This window comes from Chinchilla lanigera, unplaced genomic scaffold, assembly GCF_000276665.1.
Source record: "Chinchilla lanigera isolate Chin_1 unplaced genomic scaffold, ChiLan1.0 scaffold00045, whole genome shotgun sequence".
Lineage (NCBI taxonomy): Eukaryota > Metazoa > Chordata > Mammalia > Rodentia > Chinchillidae > Chinchilla > Chinchilla lanigera.
In genome coordinates, this window is record NW_004955446.1 from 10,985,126 (window position 1) to 11,005,231 (window position 20,106).

Genomic DNA, 20,106 nt, shown 5'->3' on the forward strand with positions numbered 1-20,106 from the left:
TGAATAGAAAAAAAGCAGCAACTTGTTAATGTTACCTGCCATTAACACTTTTAATACTTCTCTGAACATCCCTGGAATTTGCTCCATGCGCATAGCCTGAGCATATGATGGTTGATAATGTATTCACGTATGTTTTGAAAGAAACTGTTACTGTACTGTTCTACGCACAAAAAATGGATTCGGTATATTTTTTAAGATTTCTTAATCTTTCATGATTTTTGCCTCCTAAGATATTCAGAGGTTTGTGGCTTCAAAAATTTTTCTCTTTAGCACTGAGCAGTACAGTTGCTGAAAAAAGAAACATTTTACTTAAAGCAACTGAAATATATTCTAACATTATCAAATGCTGGGGAGGGTGTGGAGCAACAAAACTCTCATTCCTTGCTGGTGGCAATAGAAAATGTTGAAAGCATTTTGGAAGATTGGTAGTTTTTTTATAAGTCAGTTATAATCTTACTAAATGATTTAGCAATCTGCTCCTTGGTATTTACCCAAATAGGTTGAAAACTTATGTCCATACAAAAACCTGCATAAAAATATGTAGAGTAGCCATTATAATTACCAGAATTTGAAGAGAGCTAATTTCTCCTTTGAGGTGAGTGGATAAATGAACTATGGCATATCCAGACAGTGGAATCACTATTCAGCACTCAAAAAGTATGAGCTATCAAGTCATGAAGAAACAAGGAGTCTAAAATATCTATTACTAAGTAAAGAAGCTAATGTGAAAACGTTATGTGCTGCAAAATTCCAACAATATGGCATTGTGAAAAAGGCAACACTACAGAGGTGGTACTGCAAAGAGTTACCTAGTTACCAGACTTAGACAGGAGGAACGGATAAGTAGGGGCAGTGCATAGTATTTTAAGGGTGATAAAGATATTCAATATGATACTGTAATGGTGGATATATGTTGCCAAAACCCAATCTTAATATGAACTGTGGACTTCGGGTGGTGTGGTCTGTCAGTGTAGGTTCATCAGTTCGAATAAATAACTGTTCTGGTGGGAGGTATTGATAATGGGGAAAACTGCATGTATGGGAGCAGGAAATACATGAGAACTCTACTCTTCTGCTCTATTTTGGTGTGAACTTAAAAGTACTGTACTCCATATTAAAGGTATAAGGCCTACCTAGATTCATTTTTTTGCATATAGATGTCCAGTTGCTCTGGCACCATTTGTAGAAGAGAATATCCTTCTTCCTTTGAATTGTCTTTACTTCTTGGCCAAAGATCAGTTGAAGGTATTTGTGTAGGTATATTTCTGGGCTTTTTCTCCTGTCCTATTAATCTGTTTTTCTCTAATAATGCATTGTCTTGATTACTGTAGCTTTATAGTAATTTCTTGAAGTTAGATAGTGTCAGTCTTTTGACTTTTCCCTCAATATTGCATTTGCTATCCAAGGATTTTTGCCTTTCTATATAGAATTTGTTTGCAGGTATCTGCAGAACAACTTGGCTGGGAATTTTATTGGGATTACACTGAATCTACAGATCAAATTAGGAAGCAGTGACATTTTAACAATAGTCAACATTCCTATGCATAAAAATAAACTTATCTTTACAATTTATTTGATTCTTCGGTTTCTTTAATAAGAGTTTGGTAGTTCTCTTTAGATAGTTCTTGCTTCTATTTTGTTAGATTTATACCCAAGTGTTTTGGGGAATGCTAACATAGGTGGAATTGTATTTTTTGCTTTACATTTCAATTCATTACCAGTACGTAGCAGTTGACTTTATGTATTAACTTTGAATCCTAGAACCTTGCTATAATTGTGTATTAGTTCCAGGAATATTGTTGCTGTTGTTGATTCTTTGGGATGTCCAGTGTGGATCATTGTGTCATTTGTGAACAGAAAAGTTTTTTTCTTTGTAGTCTGTATACCTTTTCTTTTTCTTATCTTACTGAATTAACTACACTTTCCATTATGATGTTGAAAATTTCATACTTTTATATGTAATAAAACCTAATATTTTCTCAAAAGATAGATGTGATATTTAATGTACTGAGCAAACATTCCTCAAAAAGTCCGAGTTACCCCTTTAAATCAAAATAAAGCCAGCAGTTCTGCAGTGATGTGAAGTTACTCTGTCCATTCACTTCGAGGACAGTAATAGTGACGTCTTCCACTCGCCACACACTGTAGGCTCTGGGACGCCGCAGTGAGTTAGACAGCCTGCGCTCTGCGTGACTCGCAGTCAGTGATGTTGTGGACAGATCTTTGGATTGGAGCTCTTGCATTAAAAACCTCGGCCTTCTATTAGTGATCTGACATCACAGTTCTCTCAGGGTCAGGAAAATATTCTGAAACTTCTTCTTTGGGTACTCACTAAGTAGGGAAGAGACCTAAGGATAGGTAATTTTGCCTGTGTGTCTGAACGCATCATGAAACAGAGCAGCTCTAGTTTGGTTGTGCAGCAAAGTTCATGAGGCTCAGAACACTACCATTACTATTATTACCAAAATCTCTTGGACTAAGCACCAGTGTTGGAGGGAAAAGTCGTCTTCAGGTAGTAAATCATCTTAAACACAGATGTGATAGGTTGCCACAGAATCTTAATCTCTTTTGGATAATGGAACTCTTGATAATTGGATGAGGTTGTTTCTTCTCCCAAAAATATGTACTTGATGTAATTTTGAGAATTAAAAGATCTCAGGGAAAACCATTCATGGACCTGTTTCAGTTTGGTTAATCTAAGGCTAGGAATCCCTTCCAGTTGGGTGCAGTGGCACATACCTGTAATCCCAGCACTTGGGAGGCTGAGGCAGCAGAATCACCATGAGATTTGAGGCAAGCCTGAAGTACATAGTGAGACTGTGTCTCAAAAAAAAAAAGTTCCTTCATTAGTGACAGTGACAATGAGAGTTCAATATAGAAAAATAGTTGGAGGGCTTCCAGTAAGCATGTAGGTTAATTTCTAGAAACACATTAGTTTTATAAACTAAATATTCTGTGTTTTAACCTTGGGCTTTTGGAAGCTGCCTCATTATCACATCAACACATTTTACTAAAAAAAAGTGTTCAGAATTTTGTAATTGGGAGGACAGACAATAAATCTCATGGATTAAAGCTTCAGTGTTGTGGGGGAAAGAGTGGCTAAAAATCAATTGGGTGTATTGATTTGTTTTTTTAAATCTATCTTTTTCATTAGGTGAAAACTAGAACAGTTGCTGAGTGTGTAGCATTCTACTATATGTGGAAAAAATCTGAACGTTATGATTACTTTGCTCAACAGACAAAATTTGGAAAGAAACGATACAACCATCACCCTGGAGTTACGTAAGTACTGTGGGTTTGACTGCAGTGATTTTTTTTTTTTAACCAGTGGTATAGTCATAAAATTATCGGTGTGTGTTTTTCAGGGACTATATGGATCGATTGGTAGATGAAACAGAAGCTCTGGGTGGGACAGTAAATTCTTCAGCCTTAACTTCTAACAGGACTGAGCCTATTCCTGATCAACAGCTGAACATTCTTAATTCGTTCACTGCCAGTGACTTGACAGGTAAAATGAAGATCTTGTGCGATGTAGTAAAGCATGGTATAAAATTGTGTCCTATTTGTTTTACATGAAAGACCATTACTTAAACCATTTTTTACTTCTTTTTAGCCTTGACCAACAGTGTGGCAACCGTGTGCAACCCCGTGGATGTGAATTGTTTAGATGACGGCTTTCCTCCCCTGGGCAGCGCACCCCGTGGACACGTGAATCATGTGCCTGTGGTAACGGAAGAGTTACTCACCCTGCCCAGCAATGGGGAAAACGATTGTTTTAACTTATTTGAGACTGGATTTTATCACTCGGAGCTAAATCCTATGAACATGTGCAGTGAAGAATCAGAAAGACCAGCAAAGAGATTGAAAATGGGCATTGCTGTTCCCGAATCCTTTATGAGCGACGTTTCTGTAAATAATTTGGGTGTGGACTTTGAAAATCACACACATCATATCACCAGTGCCAAAATGGCCGTCTCCGTGGCTGACTTCGGCAGTCTGTCTGCTGGCGAGACCAATGGTTTCATCAGTGCCCACGCTCTGCATCAGCACGCCGCCCTGCACTCCGAGTGACGCAGGGAGCTGGGAACAGGGTGTGCAGTCCGAGTAAACTTGAGGGGAGCTATCAGGTTTGCATAGTCTTTCACTGGAAGTTTGAACCTTTTTCACTATGACATCAGTGATGTCTGTATGTATAGAACTATATCTTGATTTATCAAGAGTATTTTCATTTTTCAATCCATAAATGTGGAAATGAACTATGATCAGCAGAGTTGGGAACTAAGATTGAACTCTGTGGTGCAGCTTTAAGCTCTGCTTCTCTCTTCCTCATCCCCGAGTACCTCTTCCCCAGTCTCCTCTTCTTCCTATTATTTTTGTTCCCACTGCCCCTATACCCAATTTTAAAACCTGTAGACAGAGGCCACCAGCTCAAAACCAGCACAGGTGTTCTGAACTGAACGGTGTGGCTTCTTTTCCTGTAAATTCCTTTTGCCGAGATGGATGCAGTGGAATAACAATGTTTACAGGTACCGATCCCAGTCCCTGCTCAATGTAGCATTTTTTGGTTTTAATTTCTTTATTAATAACAGCAGGGGTAGGTTTCTTTAAACTGCACAAACATGCAAGGATTTTTTTTTAATGGAAACTTCTCTCATGTTACTCACCTAGAGCACTTCAGTTTACAAAACAGCAAGACCATCTTTACGGAAGCCAGCGCAAGGAACTGTGTGCAAATTATGAAGACTCTTGCTTGGATCCTGTTTCAGAATTTTAGACCAGGGCTACCTTACACAGAATTGGTCATTTTACTGCCAGGATATTTCTGTGTAATTTCATTTATTGGCTAAAAAAATGGGTATTGGAAGATGTGATATTCATAGCGGATTTTGTCCATTATTATCAAGATTGTAATCTTAAAAATCTACCGGTCACTGATAGTTTAGTTTATCCTGAGGCAAATGACTCGCAAAGCCTAGGGTGTTGCCACTCAATGGTTTACAATTTGGGACACCTCTTAAGTTTGTAGCACTGCAGTTCAAAGTGTTAATGTTTAGAGGGACTTCTAGATTTTATGCATAATGCAGTAGAACCTTGAAGTATATTTAAGCTATTTTGTTTAGCTTGAACAGTTGGCAAAAAAACGTGAGTTTCTATCTGAAATAGAATGGTACGTTACCACTTCTAAGTTTTAAAAAGTGATAGACATTCAGATACATCTCAGACTGTTTTATTTTTATTTCAAACATTGTGAATAAGAAGCCATTGTCCTAAACTTTGGCCATTTTTGCCCTAAGGACATGCATCTTTAAGTTATAAGGTGAATCAAACAGTATGTACTACAGTATTAGGAGATAAGCTTTGCTTTTATAGTACAGTTAAAACAGTTACTTTTTTGCACCGTCTTAATTAAAATTTTTGATTTTTACTAGTTGTGTTGCTTTGCAAAAAACTTAAATGTTTGGCTGCATTGCTAATATTAGTAAGTGTAAGTTGCTTCAAGGTTGTGCTGAAGAGTAGATAGGATGTAGTGGTCTTAGTGATTGAAAGGGAGGGTATTTATTATACAAACTGTGAACTGCAATGACATCCTTAGTTTTGGATGATATGTATTCTTGTTTTTCTTTGCAGCATTTTATGAAGATTGCTTTGAAGTGTTTACGCAGTAGCACATTTACTATAAAATTTAGTTTAGCACAGTGGACAAAAGTAGTTAAATTAATAACTTAAAATCAGTTTCTAATTTATACATCTAAAGTCTAGCATTCCTGTATGTACACAGTCAGTATGGGTAGCCTGGGCTCTTCGTTGCTTTCTGATATTATCATCCACCTTGTCAGCTTCTTATTGCTGTGTTGTTGTGCTAAACTTTGAACCTTATATCTTTCGTTAAAAATCAGTACACTTTCTATACTTACTAAAGATACTGGCCATAATCTTCCATTGCTAAAACTTTAATTTTCACTCTGGGTTTACAGTGGCTGGTCTGTATAAATAATTTACACAAAGATGACTGAATGCTAATACCAGTTGCACTTAAATAAACATGCCCATTCTCATTAGCTGATGCAGTAATATATTCAGTTTATCTATGCATTGCTGGGATCTTGAAATAAGATGGAAACAGTGTTTCTTATCTAAAGTTCTGATTATCAGCAAGTTGAATGGACACTTTAGTTATTTAAATAAAGATTTTGACCAAAATCCAGAAAATGATATGAGAGAAAAATAAATTCCAGCTAGTTTAGTAGATTTTTAATGCCAATCTGATTTTAGCCTCAGAGAGTGCTAACTAGCTGGTAACGTTTACTTTTAATTCCTTGTTAAAATGAGGCAATAATTTGCAAGATTTTTGTATATATGTGTAAATCCTTCATATCTTTTTAGATCTAATTCAATATTTTCTGACTACTTCTGCCATGTATAATACCATTTTTGTGCATGCTTGATGTGACATTCATAAATTGTACCACTATGACTTTATCCATGTAAAATAGCTATTTATTGAATTTTCTTTTAAAAGCTGGATTTATTGGGTTTTTTCTTTCCGTTTAAACATCTTAACAGAATTTGTTACTGTTTATTAAAAGAATTGCGTTTGAAAACAAAAATACCAGATTTGCAATCATATGAAGAAACAATGCCTTTATTATTAAGTGTTAAGCACAATTCTTATAACAAACTGTGATAAATTCTTTTTTTTTTTTTTCCTTTGCCGCATTATTTTCATATGAACAAACCAAAAATCCATGGTGAGAAATTGCAGTGTGGGCTGATGTATCCTTTTTGTACAGGGAATTGGAAGAGGATGGTGGGTTCACTTAGAAGTGTAACTGGTGCTGTGACTATAGCAATACTTTTGTTAGTCGTGTTTCATCTTTCTCATGCTAGCCTTTTAAATGTTTAGTTTTCCTCTTGTCATGGTCAACTGCTGAATTTACTTGAAGGATGTAGAATACTGTTTTTAAAAAACTAAAGTGTGTACAATTAGGTCAAAGAATTGTGCAATCATTTCCTTTTAATTTTTAAAATTGAGGGGCATAAATATTTGAGAACATTGATCTAATGGAGCATAGTGATACTATTTAATTTAACCAAAGTCTCTAGGAAATATTTCAACTTTGAATGTAAACTAACAAATAAACCTGACCACCAAGGAGATTGTTTGCCCAGAGTTTCAAAGCACATTGTCTACAAATGGAAAATCGAAATAATTTATAAAAATATTGACATTACTATGTTTTTTAAAAAGTTCCTGATTTTTTCACTAAAAGGAGGAACCTATTAGTTTTATTGTTAAATGTGGTAGATATTAATATTCCTCTTAGATGACCAGTGATCCCAGTTGTCCCAGTTTGAAATAAGTACCCTGTGAGTATGAGATAAATTAGTGACAATCAGAACAAGTTTTAGTATCCGGTATTCAAGAGGAAGTTGCTATGTTGCATTGATTTTAATATTTGTACATAAAACACTGATTTTTTTGAGCATTATTTTGTATTTGTTGTATTTTAATACCTGGTGTACAGTTCCAGAAATAAAAATCTGGAAATCTTTTTTTTCTTGGTTTGTGTGAATATTTGCCTAAATGTTTAATGAATTTTAAGCAATACCAAATAGGTAGGTTTTGTGCCAGTTTAAATTGGTTTTAGATGTAGTGACTAATATGTGATAGGTAAGTAATAAAGTTCATTGGTTTTTTAAAGTCACCTATAATATTTTCCCATCTGTAGTAAAATTCTAACCATCCCAATGCAAGGATTCTGGTTTAGTCCAGAAAATATTTACTGAATATCGGTTATTTTTCAAACACTGTTGTAGGCAGTTGTCTCTTAGGAAGACAAGGTAGGTAGCTGAAATGTGATTAGATACTATTATTTGGCAACATAATATTTATGGCAAGTATCTGTATTATCAGTAGTTTCATCATCTGTAGTCATCTTTCCTCTGCCTTTGTTTTTTCAAGCTAGGTATCTTACTTAGCTTAATACCACGCTTTTGTCCCCGTATTTCATTTGTTCTTTCTAGAGCTTTCTCTGGTTTCATTTTGAACTTATAGTTACCAGTCTGCACATACATCCAAATTTTTGTAAAATGCCAAGAAAGGAAAAAAATGAAAGCGAAAATTTCATCTTTTCTGCCTTGGTTGCTTGTCTAGAAGCACATCCCTTCATCTCAGACAGCACAGGGCCTTCCTGTGAGAAGTCTGGGATGGCCACATGCACAGAAGCACCACAACTGGTTTGAATACAGCCATGAACGCAGTCCAGTGCCATATGAGAACTAACAGTACTGTAGGCTTTTGGGGAGAGAGGAGAAGCCTAGTGGGAGCAGAACAGTCTTCAGGGATTTCATTGACACCTTTGGCACAATGCCTTCGTATTTGGCTTTCCTGTTCCTCTCCTGGAATTAATAGTACATGTGCTGTAACGTAAATGTAAGCCTTCCGGTCATAATTGTTACAGAGAAACAGGGAAGTAAACAGGAGAGTATTGGTGGGAGTAAAGGACTAAACTTCGGTAAGGATGGTAGGCATGTCTCAGACAGTGATGGAACGAAAGCGATGCTGAATTCTGGGGGAGGGCCTGTGCAGGCAGAGAAGGAGCTCCCAAGGCAGGTGTGCTGGGATGGAATGAACAAGGAGTGTAGGTGAGATCTGAGGCAGTAGGATCATGTATGTGAAAGGACTTGAGTCATGATAGGGTTCTGAACAGATGTATCTTCTGACTTCCATTTAAAATAATCACTCTTGGTGGGGGCTAATCTGTAGGGGCGGGAGTGAAGCACAGAAAGCAATCAGGAAGCTGTTGAGATGGCAATAAACAAGGTAAAATGAAATAGCAGTGAAGGTGGTCAGAATCTAATTATGCTACTTCCATGATGACTTCAGGAGCCCAACAACACCCTCCTTCCGGACCCATGTTTGGAACTGATAGTTGGAGCAAGTCAGGCAGAGTGAGAGGAAAGTAACTTACTAATACAGCTCTAGGGAAGGTATCCTTAGAGCTTCGGCTGTCCTGGCTTGCTTAATGCTCCACCTTTGGATTAAGCCTTCCCTCATGGGCTGGGCTGGCTGCAGGTTTCTCCCTGCACAACCCGGGCACATTGTTCTCTGGTAAGTAGGGGCTGCAGAGAAAGAGCCAGAAGGGTGTGGGCAGTGAGTGCCTGCTTCACCAAAAATACCTCAGAAAGTCACTTCTCCAGAGCACGGAAAGGCCAGGAGCATATCTAAGTCGCCACACAAAAACGAGACATGGAGAGTAGATTCTCTCAACACGAATCTTTAATTATATTCCCGTACTAAAACAATGTCTTACTCTTGAAACCTTTTTTTGGGGGGGAGGGGGGAGTGTTCAGTGAGTAAAGAAAAGAGGATAATGACATGTTTTGCCCTTACCCAGGTGGAACAATCTTTAAGTTACATATAAACACACCAGTTTACTCATGGCAACACTAGGTATTTTTTATTCTGTAAACATAAACATTTTTACAGAAATTTATACACTTCAACATTGTAAGAATTGCTGGTGCTTGACTAAAATTTTATAAATCACAGGTATACAAAATAAAACATTGAGATTACAGTTCAAGTAGTTTTAATTTAATAAACTATTGTGTAGGTGAAAACCAATTACACTGCAATTGCATTACAAATTTTGCAATTGTAATAATGAAGCAAATCACTTTTACCATGAAACTGGAACATAACTGTAATATCAATAAAACAATTCTTATTTCAATTAAATTCCAAAATATTTATTCTACAGGTAGAACTCAGAATGATTAACAAAAGAACATTTTGAGTTAACTCAGAATGCTAAGCTAAGTAGAAAAGCTAATCTCCAGTGCACCACGTTAGCTGACAATTGTGTAGTAGTTTGAAAAGAGCTCTTCTCCTTGCCTGATGTCCCTCAGCGCAACAAGAACCACACATCGAAGTGGGCTGAAAAAGAGAAAAATATTAAAACAGCGTGTTAACAAATGCAAGCTCACATTTTTAAAATAACCAACGTGGATTTTACAGATATAACTTGCTTTCTACCTAGCTTGCTTACATTTTAGTAAATATCTTGAATTTCCATGAGGAAATAGTTATCTTCCCTTCACAGGTATTCTGAAGTATATGTGTTCTTTGTCACTTAAATAGATCACAAATCAGTGAGTGTATGTAACCATCCACCTCTTCTGAAAACTGTTTGTTTTTTGAGTACACTATTTCTGTGGGTGCCCAAAATTAGAATCATTTTAATCCTTTTAAGGAGAATATACTTTAACAGCCTTTTATTTGTATTTCATATTCTGAAAGAAAAATGTTACTTAAAATTAATTGGGATTTTTTAAAATACTTTTTTTAGGGGACACAATAAGACCCTTACATGTACCTTCAAAGTTATAGCAACATTATATCCCAGAGTATATGGCTAAGAAAATCTAATTGCAAGCAACTCCATGAAATGATATACATAAAGACTGTATCTCTCTACAGCACTGTGTATTAATATAGAACTCGTAGTAAGCTTCCATCACGGCTGATTAGGTGGTAGCAGGAAGGGAGGCTCCCATATGTACACGGGACGGATTAGGTACACAGAGTCGTGGGCAACAAAGAAAGCCAGATACGGGAAAGCAAGTGGAAGGAGAAACTCACTAGATTCAAATCCAGGGTCAGTGAGCTGGGGAAGCCAGTCCACTCCTGGACCACAGCACACCTTACACCCCAGGTCTGGCACATGCACCGTCTTAGGAGAGGATCTGGCACCATGAGCGAGCGAGCCACTGAACTAGGCTCCTAGCCTTCCCAGCAAGAATAGGAACACAGCAAGCAACACAAACCACAGCATCAGAGAAACTAAAAGCCAATGAGCAGTGTATGCGAAAGCTCCGGTAGGCTCTTGGCAAAGCTGAAAATAACTGCATGATCCTGGCTGGGGATGGAGATCTGAGCACTGAGAAAACTCTGGCCAGGGGCTTATGTGAATAGGCAGCATCCTGTGAACAGTGAAACCCTGGGGACAGAAGCGGTCAGACTGGCTCAGGAATAGGCACATGCCTGTTCCTCCCCCAAACATGAGAAGTGCTGTGCCCTCAGGACGTCCTAATCATTGCCAACAGGCCACTGTCAGGTGCCATCGTCACCTCCTGCCTAGAGCGACTGAATGCGGAAAAGTGGCACTCCGGCCAGAGGGAATCTAAAGTGCGACTGGTGGAAAGGTCAAGGGAGAACAGGTACAGAGAATGCAGCAGGGATTGAGAGGGCTCTGGCAGAACTCAGTGCTGGGCCAACCACACTGTATGCTCCCCTTTTCGAAGTAATTGAGCGGGTCAGATCTTGGGACAGAGGCAAAGGCTTACGTTAGTCACGCTCAGAGCGACTTCCAGCAGGGAGACAGACTCAGACACTGGAATCAACAAGCCTCCTCGCTCACAGGCAGGCAACTGGGCAGATCCTAGGGGGGACCAGCTCGGACACCTGCAGTAACAGGCAGCACACTGGACTGAGGGTGAGGGGACAGTGACACACAGACAGCAGAGGAGTGGGAAAGAGCCAAACCTAGCAATCGATCCAGTCTCCTCTTCCCCCCAAGTCAAAGCTTCCCTCTGTGGGAACGTGGGGAGAAGAGCTCACTAGACCGCAGTAAGAGTGGGGCTGCAAGGAGGCTGTGATTTTGAGTTTTTTGCAGCTGCATGGAGTTTTAGATTTTGTTGTTGTTGTTCCTTTTTCTCTCCCCCTTTTATCCTTCTCTCTTCTTCTCTTTCTTATTCTTCTATCTTCCTCCTTCTATCTAATATATATATAAAATTTATTGAGACATCATGAAAACCCAAATGTGCACGTGGACAAAACAGTCAGTTTACCAGAAGTAAATGTCTGGTATGTGTTAAAATATGTATACAAGTTTTTCTTTTCTTGAAGTGTGCATACATTTTTTTGGTGGTCTCTCTCTCTGTCTCTCTCTGTCTCTGTCTTTGTCTCTGTCTCTGTCTCTCTCTGTGTCTCTCTCTCTCTCCATTTATATATGAATTAACCAGTGCCTATAGTATCTTCCGTGGGGAACTCGGGGTAACTTATACCAAAACTCTGTACAGAGGCCCCAAACATAAGCTAACTAGCAACATGTTAGGTTTCCACAGATGAGAAACAAAGAGTTTGAACTCTTAAACTCCTTTATCACTGAGAAGCAGACACTAACTAAAAAGATCTTTATACTAGTAACAAAGTCTTTCCATTCAAATCACTCCTCAACCTCAGCACAAACAAATTTCCTAAGACAAACTTTAAGGGCCCAAAGAGCTTGGAGGGAAGTTCTTTAAACCCTAAAAGAAATAACTTTCAACCCAGACTAATATATCCTGAAAAAATATTTTTCAAAATTAATGGAAACATTAGGACCTTCCACGACAAAGAACACCTTAAGAAATTCCTGACAGTCAGTACTACAATAAATACTTCAGGATATCCTGGACAAAGACAACAAAGACATCAATGCCAAAAACCTTTGGGGATGAATAGACAGAACAGAATGAGCAGTCAAACAAAAGGGAAAAATAAAGGAATCAGCAACAGAAAAACAACACAATGAGAGGATTCAGTCAATGCCTTTCAATAATAACTTTCTATGTAAACGAATTCAACTCATAAATCAAAAGACACAGAAAGGCAGATCGGGGGCTAGGGATTTAGCTCAGCGGCAAAGCGCCTGCCTGGCAAGCGCAAGGTCATGAGTTCGGTTCCCGGTACCGGAGAAAAACCAAAAAAAAAAAAAAAAAAAAAAGAAAGGCAGATCAGAGAAAAAAACAAAACCCATCAGGCATGGTGGCACACGCCTGTAATCCCAGTACTTGGGAGACTGAGGCAAGAAGATCGCCATGAGTTCAAGGCCAGCCTGGGCTACACAGCAAGACCCTGTCTCAAAAAAAAAACAAAAACAGAAAAAACCAATGCTATATTGTATACAAGAAACATATTTAATATTTTAATAGGTCTATAAATTAAAAATAAAAATGGAAAACAACTGTTCATGCAACAAGCGCCCATAAGCAGGCAAGAGTAGCTATCCTATTTTCAGACAAAGTGGACTTCAAGCCAAAACTATCAGAAGAGAAAACGAGGGTCACTACAAATAGGTAAAGGGAACAGTTCAACTGGAAGAGATAACAATTATAAATACCTAAGTACCAGCACCCCTCCCAGAAACAAAAAAATCCTAAGCACCAAATACTAGGCACCTAATACCCAACTTCATAAAACAAATACTACCGTACATGAAAGATCAGATAAAAACACAATTATAGTGGGGAACCTCAATTCCCCACTTTCACAAATAGATCAACTAGACAAAAAAACAACAAATATCAGAGTTGCATCATACCTTTGAACAAATGGACTTAACAGATATCTTAAGAGCACTTAACCCAACAACAAAAAATACACATTCTTCTAAGCAGCACACAGAACTTTGTACACAATAGACCCAATACTAGGCCATAAAACTTGCTTAAATAAAAACAATAGGATAGAAATTACCCCCTGCATATTATCAGATGACAGTACAATGAAACTAGCAATTAATGGCAAGAGAAACCACTGACATTATGTAAACACATGGAGAATAAATAATATACCCTTGAATAATCAGTGGGTTACAAAAGAAATGAAAGAAGAAATCAAACATTTCTTAGAATCAAATGATAATGCCAGTACAATATACAAGAACCTGTGAAACACAATGAAAGCAGTTCTGAGAGATGAGGTTATAGCTGTGACTGCTCACATCACAAAAACAAAGCAATCCCAAATAACCTAATCATGCACCTCAAGGCCATAGAAAAACAAGAACAATCCAAATCCAAAACTAGCACAAAAAGGATATTGTAAAAATCAGAGGGGAAAGTCATGAAATTGAGACTAAAGTAACAATATAAAGAATTAATGAACAGACAAGCTGGTTCTTTTATGCAAAAGATAAAATAGACAGCCAAACTTAGCAAAACAGGGAAAGATAAGGCCTGTATCAGTGCAATTAGAAATGAGAACGGCAAAATCACAAAGAATGCTCCAAAATCCAGAGCATTACAGTAACTACTTTAAAAACCTGAATGCCAATAAAGTGGAGATACTAGAAGAAATGGATAGATTTCTAGAGGCATATAAATTACCAAAACAGAACCAAGAAGATACAAAAATACTGAACAGTCCAGTAATACGGAATGAAATTAGTGGTCATAACAAAAAACCTTTCAACTAAATAGCCTAGGACCCAATGGATTCACTGCGGAATTCTACAAGAACTTCAGGGAAGATCTAATGCGAACACACCTCAAATTCTTCAATGGCATTAGAAGAGAAAGAGTTCTGCCAAACTCATTCTTGGACACTAGAATTACCCTGATACCAAAACCAGACAAGGAATGAACAAAAGAAAACTGCAGGGCATTCTCTTTAATAAACATAAAAGATATTGGCAAGATACTGGAACAAGATTTTGGCAAACAGAATACAACCAATCATTGAAAAGATCATACATTATGAATGAGTGGGCCTCATCCTCAGGATGCACACATGGTTCATGCAAATTAATAAGTGGAATACATCAAATAAACAGAAACAAGGACAAAAACCATCTGATTATCTCAATAGATGAAGAAAAAGCCTTTCACAAAATCCAACATCCATTTATGATTAAAAAAAAAAAAACTTGGGCTGGGAATTTAGCTCAGCGGCACAGCGCCTGCCTGGCAAGCACAAGGTCATGAGTTCAATTCCAGGTACTGGAAGAAAAACAACAATAAACAAAGAAACACACACAAAAAAAAACTTAAAAAGGACCTATGTCAAAGTGATAAAATCCTGACAAGTCTTCTGCTGCTATCGTACTAAACTTCCCTGAAATCAAGGATAAGACAATGCTGTCCACCATTCCTGTTCAATATAATACTTGAAAGCTTAGCCAGTGTTATCAGGCAAAAGAAGGAAATAAAAAGAACATATATTGGAAAGGAAGAATTCAAACTATCTTTATTTGCAGATAATATGATTTAGAAGACCCAAAAAAGTCAACTAAAAGACCCCTAGAAGGAATAAACAAATTCAGCAAAATAGCACTGTACACACAAAAATCAGTAGTATTCCTGCACACCAATAATGAACACACTGAGAAAGAAATCAAGAAAATAATACCATTCACAATAGCTTCATACTCTGGTTTCTCTTCAGATCATATAAGTCTTTCGCCTGTTACAACAGCTTCAAAAAACTAAATATTTAGGTATTAATTCACCCAAAGAAGTGAAAGATCTCTACAACAAAAACTATAGTACTCTAAAAAGGGAGACTAAAGGGAACATCAGAAAACGCAAAGACATCCTTGTTCCGAGAACCAATATTGCCAAAATCAATGTTGTTAAAATGGCCATAAACTGACATATAAACTTACTATAATTCCAATCAAAATACCAACAGTGTTCTTCATAGAACTGGAGAAAACAGCCCTAAAATTCACATGCAACCAGAATAGCAACAGTAATCCTAGGCAACACGAGCAAAGATCATAATTCTGGATCTCGATACACTCCTATATAGCTTTTTCTTAGAAATTATATATTTTTAAGTATAGCGTAAGATATAAGATACAAAATGTTCTTTCAGAAAACTAACCTTTGTTTGTCATAGCTATAGGCAATGTTTGGAAGATACTGCTTCAGTTCTATAGGGAACACTGCTGGCACTTCAAATTCTTGATAGCACACATTAGCTGCTCTGTCTAGGAACAAGGACATCCTTTTTAGAAAGAAGGGCAAAAAGGTCATGGAATTGTAACACTTGATGTATGTTTTTCTAAATTAAATTTCTAAATTGAACGTGCCCAAATAATTAGTATTATAGTCCAGAAAGTATTAGATTTCATATACCTACATCCATACCTATCTTTACAATAAACAATATATGTAATAAAATAACATCCAAAGATAAATTAAAAAGGATCTGTGTTTATATATATGAACCTATATAATAAACACATGTACTGTTTTATACTTTATTTCTTAAATATCAGGAAATAGAAAATCAGAATGGTTAAGAGTTAAATAAAGTAGTCAGTTTTACAAGTTCACATCTCCCTAACAAGTTGATAAAGGATACATGCTAGCCGTAGTCAAATGATCAAACTTTTACCTACAGAAGAATCAAGTCTCAAAAAAGGTATGTGACTCACAAATGTAGCAACAAAAAGGCTGCCTTAGGCTAGTGATTAACCTAGGACAAGGCTATTTCAAGACATTGATAAAATAATCTCTATTAAAAATACTAAAATCATAATGATCAAAAGGGTGTTTATTACCAAATGCCTATATTTATTACAAATTCAGAACAAAAATGGTAAGTTAAAGATTTCCAAAGGATATCTACTATTATTTTCTCAAATTCTCTTTCTGATATGGTTCCTGGAAAAGTTACAGTTGGTTAAGGTCTTCGAACAGCTGAGATGTTACTCAACAGCTTCTGGTACTCATCGTCATATGGCACAGGAGAATTATCCATTACTGTACCTGATCTCATTTCCCTACATTGCCAACTTACCATTTGAACAATTGTTGACATATTGTCCTATAGCCAGTGGATTATGAATTTCTGATGTTAGCCATGTAGTATCATTCAGTTTCAAAGGGCCAAGCCGATCTCTTCCACTGCAAGATCTGAAACAGGTAAAAGTATTAGCTAAGGGACTGTTTTGAATCTTAAAATACAATTTTTTTGTTTTGGTTTTTTTTGTTGTTTTTTTCCAGTACCAGGAATCGAACTCATGACCTTACGCTTGCCAGGCAGGTGCTGCGCCGCTGAGCTACATCCCCAGACCCTTAAAAATACAATTTTAAAAAAACTATAAATAAACTAGTATGCTTTCTCTTTTAAAAATTTTTGTGTAATCAATCAGATAACGGAGTTGTTACAGAGAAGCCACCCAACACACTTTTAACGTTCAAATGCTAGAGACTATAACACATGGCAAGTGTAGTTCTGTATTCTATTATTAAATTTGGATATGTGCATCACTTACCTGTACACAACTTTTGATATTCCTTTGTCATTTCCATCAATGAGTGTTCCATCCAGACATCTAAAAATAAATGGGTTTCCAATGGACTGGAAAAAGATTGGCTCATACTTCTGATATACTGTACCTATCACACAACAAAACAAAGACATATTGTAGCACATGTAAAAGTCTTAAAACTCCAACCCCAATATGGTGGTGTACGCCTGTAATCCCAGCACTCTACAAGGTTGAAGCAGAAAGATCTAAATTTGAGTCCAGCCAAAGCAACTTACTGAGTGCGTCCCTGTCTCAAAAATTAAAAAAAAAAAAAAAAAAAAAAAAATAAGACTGAGGGTATAGTGAAGGCTCTTGGTTCAATCCATGGTACTGAAAAAACAAATCCAAATAAAGACCTTTCTATGGAACATAAACACATGATGGAAGAATGTGTTTCAACTCCTCCATCCCTTTTAAAACATTTTACCTCCAATCTAGAAATCACATTCTCTTAGGTTATTTTTCTCCTTTGAAGAGTCTGTGCCCAATAGCAGATGCAATACAGAACCGACTATTCACACAGGAGAAAATATGCCTATTTTGCTTTATAATAATATGAACATTATATTTTTAAGTTGTTTTACAACACACATTTTTTAAAAGTTGAGTGTGATATGACATCAGTTAAGAGTCTTTTACAAAATGCTTCTTGTTAATAAATAATGTAGATATATCTGGGAAGAGCCTGACATTCAAACTGTTTCTTCTTTTACTTACAGAGGAAGAAATTATATTTACAAGGTGCTTCCCACTTGCCAGCCATGTTAATCTATTCACTGAATTTATTTTTGTATTACTTTGGTTTTTGCCTTGTTTTACTGAATCTTCAGAGTTAAATTCGCTGTACAAAAGTTTTATAGTTGTTTAGGGTCATAAAACAACAGAATGACTTTTTAAAAGCATGTCTACCTAACACACACACACACACACACACACACACACACACGCCCATGCACTCTCCACTATACCAAATAATGTAAGGTTAGTATAACCAATAACATACATATTCTAATGAACATTCTTGCCAATGATTTTTGGCAAAGAAGCTGCTTTACATTCCAAGTGTAGAAAAAGCAGGAAAGTCTCTATGAAGTTATTTATGGGTTTAAACACTTTCATGTTTTAACTCACCCCTTTTTAATCTTTAGTTATCAATTAAGCCAAACATTTATTCTCTAATGCTTTTTAAGAAACTTGTTAAAGGGAGCTATACTGTGTTTTAAATTTAAACGGTAATTCAAGAAAAGATTCCTTACAAGAAAAATGCATTCATCCAAACAATTACTCCAGGATACTTTCTAACACACAACATGATTTATAAGCATTTAATTAACGAATTCAGATTTTTAAAAATCTATGGAAACCTGAGTTTCCAGTTCAATTCTTTAAGGATTACAGGGCTAAGTATTATCAGTACACAAAAAACTCTTGTCAGTACTAAATTGAGCTGTTACCAGGATACATAGATACAACTGCGCCTTTTGGTACCAATCCTTTAGTAACGAAGACTCCTCTTCCTGCAGAAATCAGTGAGCTAGTTGCTCGGGCAACACTGAAACCCAATGTCTCATAAAGAATTTCTTCTGGTTTAAACATATTTTGCTGTTGATGTCTGTTTTCAAGAAGATTCACCCTTTGATGCTGAAGTGCCAGTAAGTCTTGATATTTTGACTTAACAGGTTGTGGAAGTAAGGTCAAGATATCTGATTGTTTATTGAGATCATTTAAGAACAAAGCCTGGAAAACTTTCAGTAATGTTCCTAGGACAGCTTCATCTGAGATAACTTTGTCTTTGGATTCCTCTGGAACATACCGCAGGGTCCTGAAAATGGGAAAAATTTCCATTCACTACCCTTCAACTGATAAACGCCACACCGTCTTGATCCTTTCTGAGTTACCGGTTTTAACGAACTGTCAGATTGTTCTCACGTGTTTGAAGGGAATCAAACTAAGAAAATCCTTAAAGAATTGTCAGGGGTAGCTCCAGGTACCTAGCTTCCAACAATGCCCGCACAAGTAGTCAGTATTTATGAAAGGCCCTTTCTGTACCACATGCTGCCAGCTACTTACATACCTTTTCTGCAGTCAAAGAACAGCCTTGCGGAGGTTAGGAAACTTGCCCAGCGCCCTAAAGCTGCCAAGTGACAAAACCTGACGCAGAATCAGCTCTTTCCCCTCACTACACTCCACAGCCTCTTGAATGTTATTACCTAATGGGAATCCTCACACTCACTGCTTTGCATAGACTTGTCGTTTCAAAGACAAATTTAACATTATTATATCCTTTGTCGCATCACCTCCCAGAGGTACTTCGTCAAGGACTACTTTTATTTCCATAACTATAGTATTTTTTTGAAATTGTATTTTTACTTCTGAACAAAAACGGAGCAATTCCGGAACCTCTCACAGTAGTAGAGTAATGATGCATGTGAATCCACGTTTCTGTAGTGTGAAACTTAATTTTCACAAACTGGCCTTCCCCGGAAACTCATCCGCTTGGTGAGCACTGTGCTGACTTCAGGGGACCCGCTCGGCGAGTGCGGCAGGTCTGAAGCATAACCCTAACACTCTGACGTGCTTTCTGTTGCGTTTTGCTCGTTTCTGTGTGTTAGCTGCTCCAAGCTGTTATCCTCACAGCTCAGCTGGGTTCGCAGCACAAAAATTACTTCTACGGAACTGTGAATATAAAGCTTGGCTTTTGTGAGAAGGGTCAAGCACCTAACTCTGCCTCACGCGGTACAACACTTGAAGTTTCTGAGTTTTTCTGCCCAGATGCTGAGGCCCGGACAATGCGGACCACAGAGAAAACAGGTGCTGCTCCACATGGACAACCCCGGCCAGGCGGGCCACGAGGAGTCAACAGGCCCCGCCCACCTAAGGCCGCCACAGGCTTCCGACGCCCCCCCCACGCCAGCACAGCTACGCCAACCCCCGGCCTCTCCCTGGCTCCGCCCACCGCAGGCCCCACCCGCTCCAGGCCGCACACCTCACGTCCCGCCCTCAAACTCAGACGCCGAGA

The 20,106-nt window shown here is 37.6% G+C and overlaps 2 protein-coding genes across 2 annotated transcripts in view; one reads left to right on the forward strand and one right to left on the reverse strand.

The window, feature by feature from the left end:
- Mier3 (mesoderm induction early response 1, family member 3) overlaps nt 1-7,520 on the forward strand; it is a gene marked incomplete at its 5' end in the record, with an annotated part of 30,310 nt that extends 22,790 nt beyond the window's left edge. The window contains 3 exon segments of the mRNA XM_005392681.2: nt 3,155-3,282; nt 3,366-3,508; nt 3,614-7,520. Coding sequence (XP_005392738.2) covers nt 3,155-3,282; nt 3,366-3,508; nt 3,614-4,071 — 729 coding nt within the window.
- Nucleotides 7,521-9,262: 1,742 nt separating this feature from the next.
- On the reverse strand, nt 9,263-18,909 carry Setd9 (SET domain containing 9; the record flags this gene model as incomplete). Its single annotated transcript, XM_013518469.1, is given in 5 exon segments — nt 9,263-9,940; nt 15,653-15,758; nt 16,574-16,689; nt 17,052-17,175; nt 18,542-18,909. Coding segments are annotated over 5 exon segments (802 nt in total), but the record flags the coding sequence as incomplete, so codon positions are not given.
- Nucleotides 18,910-20,106: the final 1,197 nt, after the last annotated feature.